This window comes from Alnus glutinosa, chromosome 1 (assembly GCF_958979055.1).
Source record: "Alnus glutinosa chromosome 1, dhAlnGlut1.1, whole genome shotgun sequence".
In the NCBI taxonomy this organism is placed as follows: Eukaryota; Viridiplantae; Streptophyta; class Magnoliopsida; order Fagales; family Betulaceae; genus Alnus; species Alnus glutinosa.
The window spans coordinates 9,196,997-9,222,577 of NC_084886.1; the positions used below are offsets into that span (position 1 = coordinate 9,196,997).

The 25,581-nt window shown below is 36.4% G+C and overlaps 3 protein-coding genes across 4 annotated transcripts; 2 read left to right on the forward strand and 1 right to left on the reverse strand.

Annotated features, from left to right (window-relative positions):
- Nucleotides 1-506: 506 nt before the first annotated feature.
- LOC133871065 (multiple RNA-binding domain-containing protein 1) lies at nt 507-15,389 on the forward strand. 2 transcript variants are annotated; one of them, XM_062308421.1, is made up of 15 exons: nt 507-827; nt 917-1,024; nt 1,168-1,282; nt 4,133-4,866; nt 5,114-5,245; nt 5,642-5,731; nt 5,821-5,944; nt 6,282-6,605; nt 7,472-7,536; nt 9,101-9,272; nt 13,686-13,790; nt 13,876-13,977; nt 14,062-14,235; nt 14,662-14,793; nt 14,882-15,389. In XM_062308421.1, the coding sequence occupies exons 1-15, from the start codon at nt 739-741 to the stop codon at nt 15,053-15,055; spliced, it is 2,640 nt and encodes an 879-aa protein (XP_062164405.1). In that variant the 5' UTR covers nt 507-738; the 3' UTR covers nt 15,056-15,389. The 2 variants fall into 2 exon arrangements, with proteins under 2 accessions (XP_062164405.1, XP_062164414.1); XM_062308430.1 differs by lacking the exons at nt 507-827; nt 917-1,024; nt 1,168-1,282 and adding an exon at nt 3,379-3,439 and having other exon boundaries at nt 4,113-4,866.
- An 808-nt stretch (nt 15,390-16,197) lies between these two features.
- LOC133871080 (15-cis-zeta-carotene isomerase, chloroplastic) lies at nt 16,198-19,528 on the reverse strand. Its single transcript, XM_062308442.1, has 4 exons — nt 18,937-19,528; nt 17,506-17,652; nt 17,193-17,402; nt 16,198-16,687 (listed from the first exon to the last, which is right to left on the reverse strand). The coding sequence occupies exons 1-4, from the start codon at nt 19,378-19,380 to the stop codon at nt 16,352-16,354; spliced, it is 1,137 nt and encodes a 378-aa protein (XP_062164426.1). The 5' UTR covers nt 19,381-19,528; the 3' UTR covers nt 16,198-16,351.
- Nucleotides 19,529-23,159: 3,631 nt separating this feature from the next.
- LOC133871089 (amino acid transporter AVT1H) lies at nt 23,160-25,581 on the forward strand. The gene is made up of 3 exons (XM_062308454.1): nt 23,160-23,537; nt 23,883-24,490; nt 24,839-25,581. The coding sequence occupies exons 1-3, from the start codon at nt 23,234-23,236 to the stop codon at nt 25,379-25,381; spliced, it is 1,455 nt and encodes a 484-aa protein (XP_062164438.1). The 5' UTR covers nt 23,160-23,233; the 3' UTR covers nt 25,382-25,581.

Below are 25,581 nucleotides of genomic sequence, written 5' to 3' on the forward strand. Positions count from 1 at the left end.
TTGTTGCTGGAAACATTTTTTAACATTTGGTGCATAGAAAAAATCACAAATATTTTTATATTTTCATTTAACCATATTAACCTATAAAATAAATTTGTATTCATAACATAAAAATATTAATATAATTTATTTTAAAAAATTAACCTAAAATTTTGAGTTTCTGTAATGTTCTACGAAGTTCCGTCAAAGGTATATATGGGAGTTCTGACGATGGTCTAGTGAGTTCCAGCGGTTAGAAGCTCAAATTAAAAAAATGGTTTAAAGTTTTTGAAAAATGAAATTATTTTACAAAAATTTTAAAAAAATTTCTGATCAACTGAAATTATTTTGGGTTTGACAACAATTTTTCATGTACTAAACATTAAAAAATAATAAAAACAATTTAAAAAAAATATTTTATATCGAAACAAAAAGAGCACCACTATTTTAATTAAAAAATTTGTAGATGAGAAAAATATTACGTTCATTGTTGCTAATTTAACACCCCCACTCTCCCCCCCCCCCAAAAAAAAAAGGGCTTAGGAAGATTGATCCAAATACGAGAGAGGGTTCTAGCGAGACCAGGGCGGCCGTGAGAGCATAGAAGTGAAGGGAGAGAGAATCGAGACGCGGTGACGGCAAGAGTTTTTATATATTCGGCCTCGGCGCGCTTTTTCCTTTGTGCCCCAAGAGAGAAGATTGGTGCTAAAAGAAAACAGAGAAAGCAATAGCTGGGTGGCGATAATCCGGGGTTTAGAGATGCCGGCTGTAAAGAAAAAGAACAAACAAGAAGAGGGTGCAGGAATGGAGGATCACTTCAAGACCCGGACTGTGCCTCCGCCGCTTGGGTCAGTTCAGCTCAGCTCAGCTCAGCTTTGCTCTCTCTCTAATATATATTTTATCAGGATACTTATTTCTTGTCCATTCCTGTGAACAGGTCTAGAATATGTGTGAAGAATTTGCCAAAATATGTGGCGGAGGATCGCGTTCGAGAATTATTTTCTCGGAAAGGAGAAATAACAGATGCGAAGCTAATGCGAACCAAGTATTACTATACCCAGTTTTTTTCTCTTTGATTTTATGCTCTTTTTGTTTTTTGGTTTTTATAGGATTTGCTGTTTTCATTTTCTGAGTTCTGGTTTGTCCTTGAATCTGTGATGATTTGCTTAATTTTGTGGGTTACTTTAGGGATGGTAAGAGTAGGCAGTTCGCTTTTATTGGGTTCCGCACAGAGCGTGAAGCTGAAGAAGCCATCAAATACTTCAACAAATCTTATATTGATACTTGTAGGATTACTTGTGAGGTGCACATTGCTATTCTGCTATCTTGTACGATTTTTTTTTTTTTTTTTTTTTTTTTATTTTTTTTTAATTTTTTTAATTTTTTTTTCTTAATAAAAGTTTGCTTGATACTCTATTTCAACACCAGTTGTTACCATGAATTTGAAGTTGCAAACTTGCAGTTAATTTGAAATCCCCATCTCTATCCATATTTGTTTCGGTTGTGCAATTCTGCCTAGTTTTTTTTGTTTTTTGTTAAATATTCTGCCCAATATTTGAAGCATATTTCTGAGAAATACTTTCCAACCAATGAAACCATTTATTTTTGATAAGTACCAATGAAACCATTTATTCAAATTCTGCAACCAGTTTTCCTGCATTTGGTTGAGTCGAATTCTAGGAGTTCAATCTGAATATGAATTTTGCTGTTTGGCGGAACTTATTGGCATGACTGAGAGGATTTCTATTACATTAATTTTGATGAATCAGTAGTAATTGAGACGGTTATAGGACATCTAAGTGTCCAAAATTGATTTCCTGATTAGCTTAAATGTAGTAAAGCTAAACTCCTTTGCTTACTTTTGGATTTCTTGTATTATCTGTAATGCCCCAAAACACAAATAGAGATGCACTGACCAAGAAGAAAGCCATTAAAATTTGAACTTTGAAGAGATAGAAAAACCATTTTGCTTCCTTTTATATATGAGTACCAGTGATGCAGCCATGGAATAAGAATCAAGTTGCTGTCTTTAGGGTGATTTCAATTTTAGCGGCTTAAGAGCTTTCATGTGGAGGGCCATCATATGATGTTCGATCAAAACAAACCTAAATGCTTCCAAAGCTTATATTATAAGCGTTTTAGGGTTAAAAAGAGTTTTTGAATTGATTCATTAATTAGTGAGTTATGGGAACTTTTCTGTGCATGCGCAGATCTGAAATAGAATTTTAGTGTATAATTTTACTTCTAGGGTTATTCGATGTTATGTCTGGTCTAGAATATTCTAGAATTTCTAAAAGTATTTGGGTTTGCTAGGAATTTGTCGACTTGTCAAATTAGGAATCTTAGTCCCTCTAGATTAAGAGTTAATGAGTCTATAGAAATATGCTTCACTGTATTTTAAGAATTCAGACTTTGATTAATGAAATATTGAGTGTATTGAGTATTGAAGTATGTTGGCCTTAGTGTGTTCTTGTCTTTTTCTATCTCTTCTTCTCTTCTTCTTTGGCACGCTGTACCATTCCTGTTACTGTTTCACTCAATTTCTGCACAACATCAAACTTCTCTATTTTCCTTCTTTAGAATCCCAATCCTAAATCAAGCCCTTCTCCTTACATATAAAAACCTTAAATCCTCACATACTTTCTCTGCCAAATAGCCACCAAATAACCCATAATACCAACCCTAAATTCCTGAACACAGTTGCTGTCAGGAACTATCAAGCAACCTGTTTACTTCGAGAAATTGTGCTCGTCTTTATTTCCGTTTGTTTCAAAACCGTAGTCAATCTTGAACCCTAACCCTTTCTTTGAAAATTCTGAACTCTAGATCCACAAATTCCCCTAACCCTAAGGCCACCACGAGCACACTTAGTCAGATTTTCCTACCCATGTCAACTCGATATCCTATTTACATGAATCTAGAATGGTTTTGATACTCTAGAGCTAAAAAAAGCATAATGTATAGAGACACAGAACTTGATCTTTGCTTGATAGGGGAATAGTGAGCCCCTTTCGCTCATGTTTCCTATTTATGGCAACTCGATATCCTAGTCAATCTTGAACCCAAATCCTTTCTTCCAAAATTCTGAACTCTATATCCACAAACTCTCCTAACCCTAAGGCCACCAAAAACACGCTTAGTCAATTTTCCTATCTGTGTCAACTTGATATCCTATTTACTTTAATCTAGAATGGTTTTGATACTCCAGAGCCAAAAAAAAAGGCATAATGTACAGAGCACAGAACTTGATCTTTGCTTGATAGAGGAATAATGAGCCCTTTCACTCACATTTACAATGAAAAGGCACTGAAAAATGATAATTGCTGGACTAGTGAGCCCCTTTTGCTTACATTCACAGTACTTGTAATAATATTCGATGTCTGAGGGAAAATGCAATTATAGGTATAAACATAGATGCAGAGAAGGATAATTTTAGCTTTACAATTCAACTATAAAAAAGGTTTATTTGAGGTGAATTCCTTCTATGTAGAGCTCTGTAGGGAAGATGGCCCTTCTCTTCCTTCTTTTCCTTGGAGAAATATTTGGCGTGTTAAGGCTCCAACTAGGGTGGCTTTCTTCGTATGGTCAGCAGCTTTGGGCAAAATTTTGACTCATGATAACTTGCGTAAGAGGAATGTTATAGTAATGGAGTGGTGTTGTCTTTGCAAGAAAAGTGGGGAGTCTATTGATCACCTGTTGCTTCATTGTGAGGTAGCTCGGGCCCTGTGGAGCTACGTTCTTAATTTATTTGGGGTTGAGTGGGTTATGCCACATTCGGTGTTGGAGTTATTGATTAGTTGGGGAGCGGCTATTGGGAGTCGGCATGCGAAAGAGGTTTGGCGGTTAGCTCCTCTTTGCTTGTTGTGGTGTATTTGGAGGGAGCGGAATGCTCGTTTGTTTGAAGATGTAGAGACACCTATGGTGGAGCTAAGGAAGCGGTTGCTCAACACTTTATACTCTTGGATAGCGCCATATCGTAGTTTGAGTGTCTTTACTTTTGTAGACTTCTTAAATTTACTTTCTGTTCGACCCGCTTAAGGGCTCTCTTGTATACTTCCCGTGTATAAGGGTTGCGCCCCTTAGCGCTTTTCAATAAATTGCTATTACCTATCAAAAAAAAAACTATAAATGAGTCCCATTTGCTTACTTTCAGATTGCTCATAAAGTTGGGGATCCAAATATGCCTCGTCCTTGGAGTCGATACTCTTTGAAGAAAGAAGGAATAGTGACTGAAGAGGGGAAGAAACTTGCTGGTGCTAAAAGTTCAAGCCTTGTGGAATCTAAAGGAGAGAAAAATATTGAAAAGGGTGGTGAGAATGATGATCCTAAGCTTCAGGAATTTCTTCAGGTCATGCAACCACGCATGAAGTCAAAATTGTGGGCAAATGATACACTAGTAGCATCTACGGCCCACCAGAATGTCAATGTCAGTGAGAAGGAAACTCAAGACAAGGAGGAACACAAGGAGAAATCAGTTTCAGTGCACGTTGGGTTACATGAGCCTGAGACATCTGGTAACCATGTAGCTAAAAAATCACGTAATCTTGCTCATGATGAAGTCATTTCCGATATGGATTACTTCAAGAGTAGAGTAAAACAAGAATGGTCAGATTCAGAAAGTAGTGAGGATGATAACCACGACAAATATGACAACAGTGGATCTCTAAAAGAAAGCCTTGAGGGCCAGGTTGCTAAAGTAGATTTAAAGGGATCAAATACTAACTATAGAGACGGTGTCCTCAGGAAAGAAGTTGAAGACGAGGACCCTTCCCAAGACCCTGACAGTGAAATACCTGAACCAGGGCGCCAATCATCAAGTTTGAAAGGCGAGAAAGAAGTTCTTGAGACTAGACGCCTTTTTGTCCGTAATCTGCCATATACAGCAACGTACTCATCTTTCATTTTTCCATATTGTTTTGCGTGTGTGTGTGTTTCCTATCCAGTATATTTGATAAAATCTTTCTTTTATGAAAAATTAAAAAAAAAGAGAGTTCTGTTTTGTGTAGTATATGAAATTAAATTTTTTTCTTCTTATTTTGCCAACAGCTATTTCTAGTTTTTGTTACCTTGCATTAGCCTTTTCTATGCTTTTAATTTTTTGTTTGTTTTTGTTTTGATATGCTTTTTGTAACAGCGAGGAGGAACTAGAAGAGCATTTTAGTAAACTCGGTGATGTCTCAGAGGTCCATATTATTATTGACAAAGATACGAAACGGTCCAAAGGAATAGCTTATATTCATTATGCAGTTGCAGAATCTGCAGTGAGGTTGATAGTCTCCCTTTTTTTCTAAAAGCTGTTTTGGCTCTTGTTATGATGAGTTTTAGGTCACTAATGAGCAATGTGAAGTTTTGGCTCTCCTTACCCTAGTTTTTACTTATCAAAAAAAATAAAAAAAATTGATACCCTTAAGACTTCAATCTTGTCTTTCTCATGCCATACACTATAACCTTTTGCACTTTTTGATATTTTTGCATCATAGGGTCATAAGGGCTTTGTCTTTCTTTCTATTCTTTTTGTAAATTCTTTTTAGCCAATGGGTTCATGCCTATGAATCGATGATGCTATTTAAACCTCTGGCGGATCATTTGCTGGCATATAATTAATTTATTTGTTCCACTGATCTTTTATTTAAATCATTAACTATCTTAATTTTTTGAACAGGGCATTAGAAGAATTAGACAATTCAATTTTCCAAGGCAGATTAATGCATGTTATGCCAGCAAAACAAAAAAATTCTTCTGACCAGCAGGAGTAAGTGGTATTGAGCTCTTTGGGATTTTCAGATTGCATCATTCATTGTTTTCATTGTAATCATGTCTTTGACATTGCATGCTCTTTAGGACTGATGTTTCTGCTAGCCAAACTTCAAAAAGTTTTAAGCAAAAGAGGGAGGAAGAGAGGAAAGCATCTGAAGCTAGCGGGGATACTAGAGCATGGAATAGCTTGTTCATGCGGCCTGATACGGTATGTTTTAACCTGAAACATAGTGTACTTAAATACTCAATTGTGAAGCTTAAACACACTGCACATATCACAACAATAAATCCGAAGGAGCCAATCTTATTTTATTTTATTTTTAATCTCATATTTGTTATACCATCAAACACCCCCCCCCCCCCCCCCCCCCCCACCCTGTGGCCTGTGGGTATTAAATATTGAAGTTTAGTTGTTTGCTTTGTCCCATTTCTACATAATACTCATAGCAATAGCATTCGTAGTAATTGATAAAGTGCTTCTGAGTGTTTATTTTATCCTTTGTGTTGTGGGAATTGGACCTCATTCTTCTCCTGTATGTTGTTAGGTTGTTGAAAACATTGCTAGGAAATATGGTGTAAGTAAGAGTGATTTACTTGATCGGGAAGCTGATGATCTTGCTGTGCGTATAGCTTTGGGAGAAACTCAAGTAATTGCAGAGACTAAAAAGGCTCTTACAAATGCCGGAGTAAATGTAGCATCTTTAGAGGAATATGCTGCTGGGAAAGTTGATGGTGTGAAAAGAAGCAACCATGTTCTGTTAGCGAAGAACTTGCCATATGGTTCTTCTGAAATTGAATTGGTCAAGATGTTTGGCAAATTTGGGGGTTTGGACAAAATTATTCTTCCTCCGACAAAAACGTTGGCCTTGGTATGAACATTCATGCTTTCCTTTTCCTTCTTTTTTCCCCCTCTTTTTTCATTTTCAATTATATTATCAAAAAACTGTTGATGTTAAAAGAAGATTCTATTTGGCATATCATCTTCTAGTTAAATTTACACTGATTCTTAATTCTTAATTTTTCTCAACTGGAATCATGTGGTGGTTGTAACCTGTCTTAAAGGCAGTTAGACTAAAACAACCTAGGGTTTATCCTTTAGAGAGAGAGAGAGAGAGAGCTATGGACTGAAACTGTGAAACCACAAAGGTGTACAGGTTTCATTTATATTTTTCTATCAAAATTTGTCATTCCTATGTGAGCAAGTAAATGTTCTACAAATCATTATCAAGGGGACTGTTCATATGATTGAGATAGAATAAACGAACATTAAAGTGATCCTAAAAAAAAAAACATTTTTGTCACCTTAAAAGTTGGACAAGAGGAGTTTTAGGCTGTTCTTCTCCTAGAAGAGTGGAGCAATGTTAATTTTGGTGTCTTAGAGACAAAATTTAGACATGCATGTAGACTCAACAGATGGCAGGGTGGTAGAGAAGAGGATCTGGGTTGACTGGGCTGCAGGTGGCATTTAACCATCCTGAGTGCAATATAGATAGAGGACTACTGTTATAGTTTTCCAAGTATTTGAAATGCTTTCTGTCAAGGTTTCCTTGTCAGTTCTCATCTCGTGTAGTATTATTTGGTAAGTTTTTCTTCTATGTTAGAAAGCTCTGTTAAGTTTGAAGATTCAGTGTTCCTTTCTACCTGCAAAGTGGGAGAACATTGTGATAATTGGTAAAAGTGGACAATTATGTCATTGTTGAGTGGCATATTACTAATTTCTTCCATGATATTTCAGGTTGTTTTCGTTGAACCAGCTGAAGCTCGTGCAGCTTTTAGAGGTTTAGCATACAAGCGTTACAAGTAAGTATATGTTTTTTTTTTCCTTTTTTCTTTAGTACATTAATTGAGAATCTTGAAAAAACAAAGAAGATATATATTCTTTTGCAAACCTAGCTGATGAACTTCTGAACATCCAGCATATGCACTAAATTTTGGTTGTGGATTTGGTTTGTGTCAGATCGGATTCTGCTCAGCTCTGCAACTGCCCAACCTAGACTTAGCCTAATGATAAATCTAATATTAATTTTCTTTTGAATTACTATTAGAGTATATTACTGTACTTAATAAAAACGAAAAAAAAAAAGCTTTTACAGAAGCCAATGAGTTTTTGTTTAAATGGCACTTCCTCCCACCATAAGAATGTGGTGGAGGTGAGTATTGGGTTTAAGACATATTGGATGCATGTTTAACTTTTTAATCAAAATCCAAAAAGAAAAAAAAGAAAAGGAACGAAAGAAAGAATTGAAAACCTTGGAGGCAATTTCAAGTGCTTTGAAATGATACTACATTACATGGATGTTCAGTGTGGTAGTGGAAGGTTGGCTTGTCTTTTGAATAATTCCACCATTTTAGCATTTCTAGTGGCCATACTTTTTATGTTCATCATATCATGCAAAGGGTCCAAATAAGACAGTTGTATTGGCCAGCTCCTGGTGTGAATTCAATTTGTCAATAGTTGCTCAAAAACAAACTTAGTGTTCATTTGCTTCCTTGATTTGGAACTCAAGCCGAATCATTTTTTAAGTTTGAGTTTTACTCTTTCCATGGCTTCAACATTTTAAACTTTCAAACAACTTGGAGTTGCAGGCAACCCCTCTTATTTTCCGTATGAGCTGCTTGGGTTGGGGTATTCACGTTTTCACTTTTGTTCTGCCCCCTGGGCATTGTAAATTTATGTGAAAGAAGATAGATTCTAGGCTTCCTAACTTGGGTTTGCTGCCTCAGGTTGAAGCCAACCTTTTGCTTTGAACAAGCTGCAGCAAAACCAAGTATAAGCTGCCTGAACCAACGTGAGGGTGGTTTGGTTAGATTGTTGTAATTGTATTTTTTTTCTCTTTCACTGGCAATAGAATATTCAAGAAAGCAGGTAGATTGCAGTTTTCCTGCTATTATTAGAATGTTGTCACAAGCACGACCAACAGTGTGAGTATATACTAGAGAACCAGATGGTATGATTTTATCCCCCCATGCACCTTGTATTCTCTGGCTTATCATTCAATTGTATTGGGAGAGATCTAGCCTTGTGTCATAATGCATCAGCGTAAGTTTTTCACTCCAGCTTCAAGTGCACAACCTGTAGGAGGCGCTTAGAACTAGGGGAATTGCAGAAGAGAAACTTAGTACATGTTGACCTGAACTTAATGTTGCTTCTTATCTGTGAGGCTTTTTGGTCTATCATCTTCAATAACCACATATTTACATCATCTTTAAGTTTGCATTAGAATATTGGATCCCGTTATCTGTTTGATTTCTCGTTGTTCCTGTGATTGCATTCACTTTTTCTTTTCCCTCTATATTGATTTCTGCATCTAGGTTTTTGGTAGTCTAGGAGTTTCTAGCTCTTTACTTGTTTTTATTAATATAGGGATGCTCCACTATATTTGGAATGGGCTCCTGGCAATATCCTGAGTCAAAGTTCAACATCCAAGACTGATGACAAAGATAATGCCATAGGTGAACATGATGCCAAGAGGGTAACACTAGAGCAACAAGTGGAAGGATTAATTGATATGGATATCGATCCTGATAGAGTTGAGGTTTGATATGCATTTCTTGCACATTTATTTTCATTTCCTCTTCATTATAGGATTTTATTTCCGTCACATATTTCTTTGAGTATGCTGTATCTTTTGTGTATCCTGTCAATCTCATCGATTAGAAGCACTAACAATCTTCCGTTTCAAATTTGTAATATTGACTAATCTGTAGCAAGTTTTTAGGCCAAGATCTATTTTATTTTTGGCTTTTCTTTTGTGTGTGCATACGTTGCGTTCAGCTTGGACATGTTCAGATGTTGGTGGGAAATTAGCCGTGTTTAACTGTGGCTGGTTTCTAATAATCATGCTGCAATGTTCGGTTGTAAAGGCTTTTCGCTTTCCTCTGCTGTATATGCGTATTTATTAGTATTCCTGCTTGTTATTAGCTTCTGGATACTGGTTGTTCTAATGTGCATTTGGCTCGAGTTCTAGACTAAATATTGAGTTGAAAGTCCTCCGGTGTGTATGATGGCTAACTAGTAATATTGCTTCTTATTATTATCTTTTGGCTGGTTAAGATTAAACTTGACTTTTGGGCTTGGCCTAGTTCTTTTTTTCGTCCTGATGATATTTGTGTGATGACTATTATATATAATCTTGAAGTATTTGATGTGGTTCATATTTTGCTTTGTTTGTTTGTGATAAGTAATCAAGATATCATTAAAAGCGTAAGGTGCTCCTAGGTATATAGGAAGTATAAAAGAGAAGCCACCTTGCTAGTAGGGGTTAAAAGAAAAAGAAAATCATAATAACTAATCACTAAAGGAGAAACAAAAGTAGCTGTCCAAAGATACAATTTGTTGAAAAATAAAGACTTAATGTTCTCCAAAGTCCTCTCGAGGTCTTCAAAACTTCTATCATTCATTTCCCCATTTCTTTTACACAATAGCACTTCGAGTATTGCCAACATTCTACCAACAAGCATACAGATTGATTACTCGTCTAGGCATAACCGAAGATAACCCAAATCAACTGAAGAAAACATTCCAAATGGCACAAGCAACCTCACTATGAAGCAGAAGATGATCCACGGACTCTCCATTCCTTTTACACATACAACACCAATCAACCACAATGATGCGCCACTTTCGGATTGTCCATGGTAAGGATCTTTTGTAACGACAAAAAAAAAAAAATGTTAACCACATCTGCGTTATCACCTTGAAAGGACTAGTCAATTTGAAGTTTCCTCAAAATCACTTATAAAGCCTAGTTTTACCTAATAAGTAAGCAATGTAAGACTTAGCACCCATAAGTATCTCTTATAAACCACCTACTCTTTATGTGGGCTACTTATTTTCTCAATATGGGACCGAGGTGTTACATTTTTCCGAGGGCTGCTAACCAACCGAAAAAAGGCCATCCTCAACAGAACCTTAGTCTGCCAAACATGTTTCCAAGGGAAACGAAAACGATCCTGGCAACCAATGTTAGTGATAAGGTTAACTCCAACTCAAATACTCAAGACTCATCAACGGAAGATAAACACCCAAGGGTTCACGGCAACTCAACTAATGATAAAGATAGATTTGTAAAAACTAATTCTCAAGACTTACACTTGAACTCAATCACTTGAGATAAGTCTTATTGAAGTCGACTATCTTCTGTTAGCTAGATAAGACTAAATTGTAGTCTATCATCACCGACTATCTTCTGCTACACGATGCAGAAGTTGTATTTCATACCTATTTATCGTTTCATTCTTGCTAAATACAACACCATGAAGAACGAGGCAAAGGCTTCCACCTCCCAATCATGAGCCGTTTTATCAATTCTCACGTTCCCCTGAATGACACCTCCATAAATTTCCATGTGAGCCACAACAAAGCATCTTTTGCGCAAGCCATACCAAATAAAACTGGAAAGACTTCCTTAAGGGTTGAATCCCCATACCAAATATCATGTTAGAATCTAACCTTTGAGCCATTTCCCAACTCAAATATGGTATGACTACAAAACTTCTCCCAATCCCTCCTAATATTCTTCTACAAACCCACCACATACGCCTTGATTGGCTCAATAGAACACCATCCTCCCCATGCACGTCCATATCTAGAGTCCACCACCACTTTGCACCAAGTCTCTCTCTCTCTAACCCATAGCGCCAAAGCCATTTACCTAAGAGAGCATGATTGAACCTCAACAGTTCCTAATCCCCAACCTCCCCTCCGAGATCAGCGTACAAACTTTGGACCATCTCTCCAGGTGATATTTGAACTCTTTACCTACCCCCCCCCAAAAAAAAAAAGAAAAAAGAAATCACGTTGGAGCTTCTCAATACGGTTTGCAACACTGAATAATGTGCTCGATGATCTCCGATCAATTGGTAGAAATAGTGTCATCAATCAACAAGGATTCAATGGAGTTCCTTCCATTGTGGAGTTGGCCATTGTGTGAAAAAACTTTATCCACTTGTCACATTCCTTGAATCACAAGATCCTAGATTTTTGCCTCCAACCCACTTCTTCCATGAGAGTGGATCTTTCTAAATCGCTAACAATTTCTACCTCCTTCATACTCTCCTCCACACCTAATGCCCTCCCCTCTTCAATGATACGGAGAACATGTAGCTCCTCCAAAAGGATCTTCCTTCTGATATATAAAGTCTTGAAATATTTGTGTTAGTTCACATTTTGGGTGGTGTATGCTAAGGTTGCGTCGCGGTGGCTAGGATCATAATTATAGATTGGCCAGCCAGTGGGTTTCATGAATTGTTTGGTAGTTTGACTACTAGGAAAAAAACAAAAGAATCATGAATATCTTGAAATTTACCAATTTTTGGGAATATTTCTAAATGGAAGACCATAAAATCTGGGACAGTTGCATTCTTGATCAAACAATTAAAATTTTTCAGTAATTAAAGTAAACAATTAACTTGACTTGCAGGATCAGATAAAGTCATGTGGGAATGGCAACATGTATTTAAAGTAGCAGAACTAAATTCAGGAAATAAAAAGGAAAGTGCTCTAAAGGTCAAGGGTTGTGATAGACAATGATGCATCATTAGTGCCATACTTTAATCACAGGCATAAGAGTATGATTATTAAAACTTGAAAAGTCCCCTAAAATTGATTATTATTGTGTTTGTGTCAATAGATACTACGTTCGTTTACTGAACAATTTTTTTTTTTTAATTGGTAATCGAAATATTATTAAAAGCGTAAGACGCCTCTAGGTACACATAAAGTATACAAGAGACTGAACAATATATTTAAATATTTTCTACACATGCTCTCGCAATTCTAAACATTTTTAAGTTCTCTCAAAAAATCTGTATAACGTATTTACAATTTTATTTTGCCAATTGATAAGTGAATGGAGCAATAAACAACCTTCCATTTTTTTTGAAGGAAAAAAGTCATCTTAATGACTATGCTGTGTAATTATGTTAGCCAAATAGGATAGTACAGTGGTTTTTGGTAAATGGGCCTCATTTTTATTGACATAGCATTTTTTTATTATTATTACTATCATCGTTGTTGTTACTGTTTACCAGATAAAAAAACAGAGTTGTGACTTTTTGGTTAGCAAGTGATAAATTAAAAAGAAAGAAAAAATACAGAGGCACAGGGGTACATACGCAAGATACAAACTAAAACATCCAAACAGAGTTTTGACTTGTAAACAAAGAGCTAGTAGTTCCCAACATTTTTCTTGTTTGTAATTGTTGTCTAAATAGGATTCAACTAATTTTTGAATTTTTCTTGATTCCAAATTCCTGCCATGGGATTTTTGATTTCGTTCCTTTCTTCATTTTCATTTTCATTTTTTGCTTTAGAAAAACTAATACAGAAGCAATCTGGCGTGGATGCATGGATTGTCTATTTAACTATATACACACACGCGGGCACACACAAACAAACTGTAGAAGTGATCTGGAATTATCTATTTGATTTTATTTGAGTTAACTATTTATGAAATCTGAAATGCACAAAGAATCTCTCTCTCTTTCTCGCTCTCTCTAGATGCAGCATCTATTGTGTTCCGAGGTCATTTCCATAGTCTTGGTCAAATTATCATACTATATTGTTATAGTTAAAAAGTTATATTTTTGTGGATCATAAATCAAGGACGTTTGCTGTTGTGTTGGTTTCACTTGCATTTTTTAGTTGTCACCTCACATCTAGTGAAGTGAAACTTGTATATTCTGAAGCAACAAAATGATCAGATATAATCAATAAGAAGCGAGGAAGAAAAAATAAATCACATTGACAGCTGCTTTAAGAAATTTTACCCATGTATTTGTTGGAGCTTTAATTGTTCTTCTATTGTTTACGGAAGATTGTGGCATGATAATGTTCTTTTAATAATCATACAGATTTTCACTTTATGTGCTTGTGGATGCTGTGGCTATTTTCTGATTATCCATATTAATTACTATGCCTTTTTTTTTTTTTGTCTATTTTGCTTCAGTCACGATCTCTATTTGTCAAGAATCTGAATTTTAAGACTGCCGATGAGAGTTTGAAAAGGCATTTTAGTGATCACATGAAGGAGGGAAGAATTTTAAGTGTCAGGGTAATTATCTTGGTCCTCACAACTTTTAATGTGATTTATATATGACAATGCTCTTATCTTTTGGAGTACATCTGGTCACATGCAGGTGAAGAAGCACTTGAAAAATGGGAAGAATGTTTCGATGGGTTTTGGTTTCATCGAGTTTGATTCTGTTGAGACGGCCCTCAATGTTTGTAGAGACTTAAGGGTACTAACAGACTTATCAAAATTACTTGCATACTACATATAGTTTTGGAAACTTATTGCAACTCTCACATTTTCTCCTTTTCAGGGAACTGTGTTGGATGGGCATGCTCTTATCTTGCAACTTTGTCATGCTAAGAAGGATGAGCAAGCGGAGAAAAAAGTTGAGAAGGATAAGAGTTCAACCAAATTACTTGTAAGAAATGTAGCATTTGAGGCAACAGAGAAAGATCTGAGACAGCTATTTAGTCCATTTGGCCAGGTGATTACTTACATTAATTAAATCATAGTACATTTTGTTAAATTCATATATAATTCTGGGAAATGTTCCTACAAAGTTAGTGAAGTTTGGAATCTTTATTTCTAGAATAGGGTTTTCAATCCTCACTTTGCAATTAATCTATAAAAATCAAGATGCAAGAACTAGAGAATGTCTAAGAGGATTGCTTGTTGATTGGTTTTTCCTCTCCCAGTGATTATTCTGGGTTTTTGGATTTTGTTTGTTTAGACCCCCAACTGTTGTGAAAGATTATGCGGAGCTCAAACTCAATAGGATTGAATGTTGACTGGTTTTTCCTCTCCCAGTGATTAATCTGGGTTTTATCATTCGTGATATAAATAATTGTGAATTCTGCATTGTCATGTAGTGTAAGCGACTAATGTTTTTCTAATTGACTTTGTTGTACAGATCAAGAGCCTAAGGTTGCCAAAGAAGTTTGGAAATCATAGAGGGTTTGCATTTGTGGAATATGTTACAAAGCAAGAGGCAGCGAATGCACTTCAAGCACTTTCAAGCACACATCTGTATGGTCGGCATCTGGTAAGTATTCTTATTCTAGATGTGTGGGCCAATTTGTCCATTCACACAATTGAAAAATTGACATAACTGCCCGCATATATACTTTCAGGTTCTTGATAGAGCAAAGGAAGGTGAGAGCTTGGAAGAATTACGAGCTAGAACAGCTGCTCAATTTGCTGAAGACCAGAGTGGGCCTCAAAATTCAACTAATTTTTCAAAGAAGCGGAAGCACATGGCCATCCTGGGTGAAGGAACATTGAAGTTTGAAAGGATTGCTGATTAGCGAGTGCTTTCATGTCATTGTCGTGTATTATAAATGGCAAGGCATAAATGGCTTTTCCTCTAGGTTATAATCTCTCTTCCTTTTTTTTTTTTTTTTTTTTTTTTTTTTCTTTCTTTTCAAATATAGGCCCCGTTTTTGCTTGTTGGGGGCCGGTTATCTTTTACACTCCCGACCGTATGAGCCAAGGGGAGGAGGGGGCGCCAAACTCTTCCACCGTTTTTGTTTGTTGGGTGTTTGATTTTTGAAATCAGAATTAAATTTTTATTTGGTTCGTGAATTTTGAGGGAAATAAAAGGTGTTTGGGTAATGAGTAAAATTTAAATTCTATTTGAAATTGTGTTTGGGTTAGAGTTGTGTGAGATTGTTTTTTCACCGATAATCATGGTAAAAAATGATTAGAAGTATGAAAAGTTGTATATAATGATTGGTGTTATAAAAATTAATGTCTGATAATGATTGAAATAATTATTATTTAATATAAATAAATATGAAAAATTATTATTAAATTTTTTAATTTCTGTCAGGTGGTATGATAACCTGTACCAATGGGTTGCTTTTTGCAACCCATTTTCTCCGTGCATCAGACAACGTGGTCCTGCCTTGTGTTCGGTTTGTTTTTGAAATAACTAATAAGAGGGAAATGAGTTATTTTTTGGGTTGAATTCGGGTGTGAATTTAAATGCCTGGATTTGAAAAAAAAACCGGATATACTTTTTTTTTTCCCGCATCCAAACAGACTTGATCATTTCTTTTTCTCAAATATACTTGTCACGATTCTTTCTGTTTAATTCATTTTATTCTCCCTTTTGTTTCGAACAGCGGTAGAAAGAAAATAATATTAAAGAGGAGAATAAATATAAATATTCATATTTACATTTTACTTTCTTCATGCTTCAGTACCATATGACTAAGTCCGAGTGTTTTTTTTTATATAGATGACTAAGTCCGAGTGTTGAGTGTTTAAATAGAGTGACATGAAATAGAAATATGAGCTTGATATGAGCTCAGGTCCATGTTCCAATTGTGGATTAATAATTTTTTTTTTCTTGGCTCATCCTGAGCTTAAGAGGTGGTCAAGTAATTATTATTAAGCACAACCCACTACAAAAATGTCATTTTTTCATGCTATACGACTTCAAATCTTTCTGAATAGCTTGCCTCACTTCTAACCACTCCATAAAGATTTTTGTTGCATTTAACCAAAATTGAACCCAGATGATATGCCTTATTGCACATCGATTATATACAATTCAGAATCATGTGTCTAATCCACCAATACAAAGATGTCTATGTACCCTACCAATGAAGCCGAAAACTGGCAGCACGCATTAGCGGGTGTGCAAAGTATGCACCTAACGTCAATGCTGTGATTGATAAATATGGTAGTCGAATAAATTCCTTGTAGTATTCTTTTGGCAACTTCTGACGGCCGTCAAGAATTGCAGCAAAGGGAATAACGCTTGTACGCCTTTTCACATCTTCGAAAGCCTCACCATATCGCACAGCTAGCCGCCTATCTCCATTCCAAACACCAAATAGATGGTGTCCAATTAATCCAAGGGAGGCTGCCACCGCCACGGAGTTCCCAATCCAAATAGTGTGAGCCAGGCACCAGATTACCTGCCCAACCATCTGAAAAGAAACACAACCTTGAATGGCTAAGCAAATGATTGTGTGGCTGGCTAGGTGTATATGTGTATGTGTGTGTAGTAGAGAGGGAGAGTCTGATAGGAGTCAATATTTTGGTTGATGCAAAAATATTTATGCTTTCAGCAATAAGTGTCTTTGATATTGTTATGTTGGCAATCCATTAGAGATGTAATGATTTCAGTCGTCTAAACACCCAATATGAAGGGGAAACGGTGTCTTCTACAATGAAACAGATGCAATCACTTTTGTCTAAACACAGCACAGCAACTTTTTTAACAAAACAACCAAACCTGGGGATTTTGCGAGCTATGGAAAACGTCAAATAAACTACTGACTAATGGAATAAGATCACAGGTTAAAATTGATTCTAGGCTGTCAAGATCACCAAAGATGAAAATTAGCATTCATCCCAACGCCCTATATATTCCAAATTCTTCGCAAACCCAATTTTAAATAGCCATTGCAAATGAGATGAAAAGTCTCATACCTGCGGGTGCCTGGTGATTCTTATGATCCCAGTTTCCCAAAGATGCATTTTGGGCTTGTCAACTGCGGCTACCTCTAACAGATTAAAGGTTGAAGGATAAAGGAAAAGGAAGGAGATGAAAGAAGATAGCCACACGAGTTGGTGTAACCCAGGAACACTCTGGAGCTGCCATAACTGTAGTCCATCATATCTGTGGTTGATGAAGTACACCTGCATCACAACCCCTTGAAAATTTCAACAGGCCAGAACAAAACAAAAAAGAAACAGCAACAGTCATCAAATTAACTATTGTGCTTCAAAGTAGAGAACTCACAATAGTACTAACAGCCAAAGGCAGAGATGTCCCTGCAAACAGAACACGGAAAGCTCGTTCTCCAATGAGTTTCTCACCTACATCTCGGAGGCTAGCCAAGCCACTGTGAACAATGGCAAAAATGAGAATGAGGGCCAACATCACAACCTGCAAAATATTTGTTTCAGGGCTCAGATTTTAAAACCAAAACCCAATAACAGTTCACAGAGTTATGCCTAGCTCTTACCAGCATAACAAACCAGAAAGATTAACTAAATAGTTATATAGCCTACTAGTATTTTATGAAAATTACCTGACAGCTGAATTCCACCTATGTCTCGAGATATCACACTTTTGTCAAGGGTTTGCAAAACTAAGGTTACGTTTGGTATGCGGAATTGTTATTTCATTATAAAAAATGAATAATTTTTATTAGGAATGGAAGAATGTGGAATAAAATATCGTTGATATTAGAATATATGATAAGGATCTAAATGGGCAATGAAAATGACTATTCAAAAGCTATTTTATTCCACATTCTTAAATTTTCAATAAAAACTGTTCATTTTCTTAATGGAATAGTCATTTCGCGTGCCAAACGTAAATAGAGTAAGAACAACCGAATGAATTCCATGTGTTGAGAGCAAAGTTACAAGCAATAAGGCAAGCTATAGATGGCAATCAAACTTATCGATGGTGAGCTGAGGCCCTTGCAATTTGCAATGAATGGGGATGACCAGCCACCCTCAGCCTGTTATGGAGATGACCTGCCACCCCAAAGTAGGTGATAGGGTTGGCTGGGCCACCGAATACACCTTCATTTTTTTTTTTTGGCTCTTTTTTCGGCTGGTTTCCAGTAAATGAATGGCTGGGATTGAGACAATTAGAATTGCAGGGGATCTCTATGGGTGATACCTTGGGATTATTCCACCTATGTCTACCATAAATTATGATCCTCTCAAATTATTTATCCGAATTTGAGAGATTTCGAGCAAGTGATTGTAAGAAACCACTTTTGAGACCCACTAGACCAAATAAAAATTGGGTTGCTCAATCACTTATCCGGTCAGGTGGGTTCCATAAGTAGTCTCTCACCATCACTTGTCTGAAATCTCTCAAATTTGAGCAAATAATTTGAGAGAATTCGGGCATGTTATTGTGAAAAATCACGTATGAGACACACCTGACTAAATAAATATTGGGTTGCTTAACTACTTATCCGATCAGGTAGGTCCATAAGTATTACCTCACAACTACATGCTCGAATTCGAGCAAATAATTTGAGAGGATCGTCATCCATCTAGCACGGCACAATGCAATTCTATTTATATATTGTCAAAGCTCTTACAAGTTACAACTATCCTGATCAGCTGACTGTTACCCTTCCCCACCTTTTTCTCTCAGCAAGCAAACAGGTGGTAAGCAAAAAAAGAAAAAGAACAGAGAACTCACCTCGTGGCTGTCGGAAAGTTCCGAAACAGCGTCGATAAAGGCCTTGCCAAGGCCCGTGGAGTTATCGATCCAAACTAAGTCAAGCAAAACCAGAACCACTCCAAGAACAAGAGAGAAATAGATCCAAGAAGATATCTTCTGCTCGCCAAAGTCGAACGCGGCGGATTCCTCGCCCACCAGCCCCTCCCCCAGAAGCCCGTCTTTGTCATGATCATCATGGGAGGACGAGGTCTCTGTGTCAAGGGAAGTGCGGGGGGCCAGCCGAAACTTCCGGAGGGAACTGAAACCGGAAGGAAATGGTGAATTGAGGAGGCACTCGTTGAAGGAGGGTTTGAGGGTGGAGGTTGGCCGTCTATGGAGGTGGGTCCGCTCATTTCCATGGCGGTGGCGGTGGCGGTGAGATAAGGGAGAGAAGGCGTTCGAGAGCACGAGCGTCGTACCCATTTTCCACAGAGAGTGAAAACCTCAAAGGAAAAGAGTATCCGGATGGAATTTATGCTTTCGGGCGTGGCTTTGGGATCTTGTGGCCGCCGGCCTCTTGTTGGTTTTGTCCGTTTTTGTTGGTGGAGGAGTTGGAGGAAATTAAGTGGGTGTTCACTGTTATCACCATTTGCTTAGGCACGGCCTCCACTGGTGGTGTTTGCTTCCCAACTGTTGACACGTGTCTTCCTTTTTCATCAACCTCTCTTTGTTATTTATTTGTTTTTAAAATGTTTAGTTTTCTTCTTTTTGTTCATTTGTGTTATTCTATTCAAGATATTAGCAAATTTATTATTAAATATATGAGATCATGTGGAAACAATATTTGGTCTCACAGATTAATTGATGACTTTACAAAAAAAAAAAAAAAAATATGAATGAAAAATAAGCAAGAGATGAATGTGTAAATTTTTTTTTTTTCTTCTTCAGGATAAGTGCACTTGCTCATTTCAAATTATCACTTAATTAATAATATTTCTTCAAACTCTTAATTGAAACAAATGTCTTTCAAATTATCAAAAATTTGTTAATATCTCCCAAGAGCATAAAAAAACAAAAATGATCTTATTTTTTTTCAGTTAGACAAAACAACCATTATAAATTTGGAAAAAAAAAAAAAAAACTCCAAACAAAAAAACCAGGGGGTGGCTTCCAATATTTTATTTTTGTAGTTTTAGTTTTTTTGAGTTGATTATTATTATTATTATTAAGGGTATTTTCGTTATTATGAGACATTGAAAACTTTTCGGTAGTTTTGAGGATATTGTCCCAATTGAAAGTTTGGCATAAATGCTATTAATTAGGTGGTAGTTTAAATGGGGTACGTAGACTCCTCAGGGATAATTTCTTTTTACTATTAAATTAATATTTTTCTTTAAAGTATATGTTTGTCAAATTTTATTTTATTTTATTTTTATTTTTTTATTTATTTTTTTTAAACAGAAACATTGAAAAAACACATTTAAGAACATAAAAAGAATTTTTACCTGTATGTTACACATCACAACATTCTTTTAAATAAAAAACAAAAAAACACATTTCCAAAATACATTAACAAACATAACCACATATTACAACATACATTTTTAATAAGATTAACAAAAAGATAGAGTTTTCATCCAAATTAGGTTAAAGACATTTTTTCTAGCCCAGTCTATAAAAATGACATGTACCCATTGAGCATGTGAAAAATACATATACTTTTTTAATACTAAAGACAAAGTTGTCTGCGCGTAGATGGGGCCAGAAATTAATCTGCCGATCCTAGCTTGGCTTATACGCTCAGAAGCTTACCACTGTGTGTGTGGGTCAAGTAGCATGAGATACTGTTCGACTATAAGTGCATGAAACATGATACCCTAAAAAAAAAAAAAAAAAAAAAAGTTAGAATGAATGAAGTGTACGTTATTACATGCATTTTAGAAAATGTATACGCAAATTACATAATCTAAAAAGTAGACGTCAATAGAATAAACTGAAATCTAGAGAAATTAACCTTTGGACTTTTTGGCAACCTTATATATGCGTGATGCTATTCTCAAATATGCACAACTCTTGGGAGATTGATTCGTGAATATAATTAATTAAGATGCTTATTCCCATGACGCGGCACCTTAATGTTTTTTTCGGACGAGATGCTTATCCCATGCATGATGCCACTTGGTTGCAACCGAATTCCATTAATCTATATATGAATAATGATTCAATGCCACCTAAATATACAACTTTTCACCACCTTATCTATGTGGCAAGGTGGTCCCCCACTACTTTTTGAGTTTTTTTATTTTTTAAAAATAAATTAAAGTGGGGGACCACCTTGCCACATAGACAAGGTGGTGAAAAGTTGTATATTTAGGTGGTAGTGAATCACTACTCTCTATATATTGCTATTAATTAAATAAAAACATGTTGTAAATCAACAACTTGTGAACACCGAAGAGACATCCCCCACTTGTCAATTTCCAAGAAATCAGCTACATACTTTGCAAATGGCATGCCACAATAAATTTTCTACATACGGATTTATACGAAATTATTCTTATATATAAATCGATATGCTTTTTAATTAAAAATGCTTGAATATGTGTTTCTTACATACTAAGAACACGAGTAACAACTCTAAAGGGTTGGCCTAGCTAGTACGTGATTGATGCTTGTGGCTTTTAGGGATATTATTCCTTGAGTGCGATTCGTGCGAAACTTCTTAAATGCTGCCTCCTTCTTGAGGCCAGCTATATATGGAAAGCTCGCATTTCAAGGCTCAATATTTCTAGTTGCGTGTGGTATTGGGTGGGAGATTAATCTGGTGAATCCTAACTGAGTTTCTATGCTTAGCTTGGTGACTACTACTTCATGTGGGGCAGCCCGAAGTACTGCCTAACTATAGGTGAAATTGAGAAACCCTAAAAAAAAAATAAAAAAAATACGAGTAAGTTAAAACAGAAAGAATCATGTCTTTTAAAAACTGATTTGACTTTTTAAAATCACTATTATAATATTAGATCAAAATTTAATAGTACGTAATCTATCACAAATCTAATGATAATTTTAAAAAGCATATCAATTTTGAGAGGACTCACATAAGATTCATGTCTTCATTTTAGCATTCCTACGAGAACAAATTAATTAATATTACTTTTAAAGAAGACATGGTTTATTCATAGGAAGTTTCTGTCCCAAAAATAGCATAACTTTCGGCTGTAATTGGATTGAGCATCGATCAGCCGATTCATGTATGTCATGTCATGTTTTCTTCACCTGGGACGTTCTTTGCATGATCGAGTTCGCATGCACCTCGCCGTGATTCCTTCGGCATCGATCACCTTCTGGCCTCCAAATACTACTACTTTAGGCAATTCACATAGGATACGGCCGAAATCAAAAGAATAATATGACACATTCACATTGTGGGGAATATCATAAAATAGAAATTCGTATAAGTGAATCCATCCTTCTCCAGCTACATGCCATTACATCAGTTTGTAAGTGATTTATAATAAAAACTGTAATATATATCCCGAAATATAATTCTCTCTAACTTTAATGATGTGCATCTAATAATGTAGAGAAATGTTAGAGTTCATTTTAGTGTCTTTTTGGGGTCCTCCTATGCTGATACGACACTATTTTTTATTTATTTTTAATAAAAACAAAAGAGAGATCAAGCTGTAGTTATTTTATTTTTTTATTAAAAATAGGGTGTTATGTCAACATACAATGACCCCAGAAGAACACTAAAAGGAGCTCTAACATTTTTCAATGATGTATATTATGTCAATATATATTAGCAAGCCTTTCAAAAAATTTAAATAATATGATATCATATACACCGTTAGAAACATTAATTTCAAATTATGATCACGAAATAGATACAGTCCGTTGATTATTTCATACCTATGGGTTGCTAACTTCATATTAGAACAATAGCGACTGTTCAATTTGGCAACTCCCACACCAAATTTCCAATAACCCTATAGAATCCACAATTGGTCAGATCTCTCTCTCTCTCTCTCTCTCTCTCTCTCTCTCTCTCTCTCTCTCTCTCTCTCTCTCTCTCTCTCTCTCTCTCTCTCTCATGTGCACATCTAAGCATATCTTAGAAATAGAATATGAGATTCTTACAAATAGTAATTAGTAGTACGTGTACTGATATCCGTCTTGAACCACATCTTTAGTTAGATTCTTAAATTTGGTATTGGCAGGGGAGATTGTTTATCCTCATGATCAGTTATAAATATACCCCGCTCTTATACCTTCATTGGCAAGGTCCATACATCCATTGGCCTTATACAATTCCTTCGATTCTTTGAAGAGTACTATGTGGGAGAAGATATCGAAGTCCGTTGGAGATCTTTTGCTATGTCTTAAACCAAATTCTCTTCCGAATCGTGGTCGCACTGGTCGAGTTCCTTGTCATGAGATAGTGCATGGTGCCAACTTGGATGTGCAGTGGGGCAGTTGCCATGTCTGTTTAGAGGGAAGTAGGCTATGTATGTGCACCGACCACATCATTAAGGACTCAAAGATTGTCGAAAATGGCACAGCCACAGACATTGAGCACCATGCGGAGGCCAATGGCTCTTTTGCTCATGCTGTCCTTAATATGATTGGGATGCTCATAGGTGAAGTACTCTCTAGCGTCCTTCAACTTTATTATCCGTCTCTTTCAAAACACCATTTATCTCAAAAACTTGTATTCTTACTTTCACACATGCATGTGAGCTCTCAAACACTTCTTCAATAAGTGAGGCGCGTCCAACACGGAGGTGGGGGTATGGTATAGGCCATGCCCCTAGCAATAAAATCTTGTCCGCAATAATTTCTGGCTTCGTCCTTGTGAATATTTGATTGAAAGGGTTGAACTCATGATTCTGATCGATCTGATATCGATTATGCTTATTCAAAAAGTTTAAGCAGAGAGAAAAGTTTAAATTCAATAATTAAATTAATGTTTAACACTTTCGCAGGTTTGGGGCAGTTGTCGATAGCATATGCAGTGGAAAGTGGAGGTTGGGCATCTGTGTTTCTGCTGATAGGACTTGGGATAATATGCGCATACAGTTCTCATCTACTAGGAAAATGCCTGGACAAGAATCCCAAGTCAAGAAGTTACTCGGATATTGGACAGCATGCATTTGGAACAAAGGGAAGAGTGTTGGCTACAACCTTCGTCTACATGGAAATTTTCATGGCACTCGTGTCCTACACTATCTCATTACACGACAACCTAATCACAGTACTTCCAGGGATACAGATTAAGGTGCCATGGCCTAAAATATCTACATCTCAGCTCCTGACCATAATGGCAGTCTTAGTAGCACTGCCTAGTCTTTGGTTGAGAAATCTGTCTTCCATATCTTTCCTCTCATCCGGCGGTATTGTCATGTCGATGCTCATTTTTGTATTAGTGGCTTGCACTCCCATTTTTGGAGGTGTAAAATCCTATCACAGGATACCAGCCCTCCACCTCCATAACATTCCTTCGATATCTGGGCTGTATATGTTCAGCTATGCAGGGCATATCGTCTTCCCCGATTTGTATAAGGCCATGAAAGATCCATCCAAGTTTACCAAGGTAGCTAGTCCTATACTCATCTCCAACCCATAAAGGAAACGCTAATTTTGCTTCCTGATATCATGCTATTTTTGTTTTTCATCTTTTGTTTTCTGTTTTAATTAAGTAGATTAAATATATTAACGAACAACTCAAATCACATGACATTTTTCACAAAACGCAAAATATGTTTTTCCCTTTATGACGCTGCTCAGAATATATGGTAAAACTTTTTAGATGACGTTTTTTTTTTTGTCATTTTAGTTGTGATACCGAGGAAAAAGTTGTTCTAAAAAGTGTTGCCAAACGAGCTCAAAATATTTTCGCGTCCTACTTTATAAATTAATTTATTGATTTTGGGAATTTCAGGTATCTATCGTAAGCTTCACATTAGTGACTGCACTTTATACGGCACTAGGATTCATGGGTGCCATATTTTTTGGTGCTGAAGTGAATCCTCAAATCACTCTCAGCATGCCTAAACACCTTGTTGTGTCAAAGATTGCATTGTGGGCAACTGTGATTACACCCATGACAAAATATGCGCTGGAATTTGCACCATTTGCCATTCAGCTCGAGCATAAAGTACTTCCGGATTCAATGAGTTCAAAAGCAAAGATGATAGTAAGGGGCGGCGTAGGCTCATGTCTACTTCTAATAATACTAGCCCTGGCTCTTTCAGTGCCATATTTTGAGTACGTTCTCAGCCTCACTGGCTCTCTTGTTAGCGTGGGTATCTGCATAACTTTTCCCTGTGCATTCTACACCAAGATTTGTTGGGGTGAAATTTCAAAACCTGTCATCATCATCAACTTGTGCCTCATTGCATTTGGCTCTCTTATTGGGGTATTTGGTACCATTTCCTCATCCAAGTCACTTGTACAAAGCATACGAAGAGCTCACTCGGCCTAAGAAGGACAGAAATTTCCTAGACGAGTTTTAATGTCATCACCTACCTTATTACCTATACACGTACGGGTCTTGCGGGTGACTTCTTGTTGAATCCAAGCTAGAGGAATCATTTCTGTTTTATGTACCATTTTCAACTGAAGTTTTCAGCTGGGATGATGGCTAGCTTCTCATTGAATCCAAGGAGTTTAATTCTGCTATTA

Bases quoted from the DNA above. Each gene is read 5' to 3' on its own strand.
- LOC133871089 (XM_062308454.1), top strand. From the start codon at position 23,234: ATGTGGGAGAAGATATCGAAGTCCGTTGGAGATCTTTTGCTATGTCTT. The intron at 23,538-23,882 runs GTGAAGTACTCT...ACACTTTCGCAG, and splicing joins TATGATTGGGATGCTCATAG to GTTTGGGGCAGTTGTCGATA. The intron at 24,491-24,838 runs GTAGCTAGTCCT...TGGGAATTTCAG, and splicing joins ATCCATCCAAGTTTACCAAG to GTATCTATCGTAAGCTTCAC.
- LOC133871080 (XM_062308442.1), bottom strand. From the start codon at position 19,380: ATGGGTACGACGCTCGTGCTCTCGAACGCCTTCTCTCCCTTATCTCAC. The intron at 17,653-18,936 runs GTGAGTTCTCTG...AATATTTTGCAG, and splicing joins AACTTTCCGACAGCCACGAG to GTTGTGATGTTGGCCCTCAT. The intron at 16,688-17,192 runs GTATGAGACTTT...GTTTCTTTTCAG, and splicing joins GAATCACCAGGCACCCGCAG to ATGGTTGGGCAGGTAATCTG.
- LOC133871065 (XM_062308421.1), top strand. From the start codon at position 739: ATGCCGGCTGTAAAGAAAAAGAACAAACAAGAAGAGGGTGCAGGAATG. The intron at 1,025-1,167 runs GTATTACTATAC...GGGTTACTTTAG, and splicing joins GCGAAGCTAATGCGAACCAA to GGATGGTAAGAGTAGGCAGT. The intron at 14,236-14,661 runs GTGATTACTTAC...TTTGTTGTACAG, and splicing joins TATTTAGTCCATTTGGCCAG to ATCAAGAGCCTAAGGTTGCC.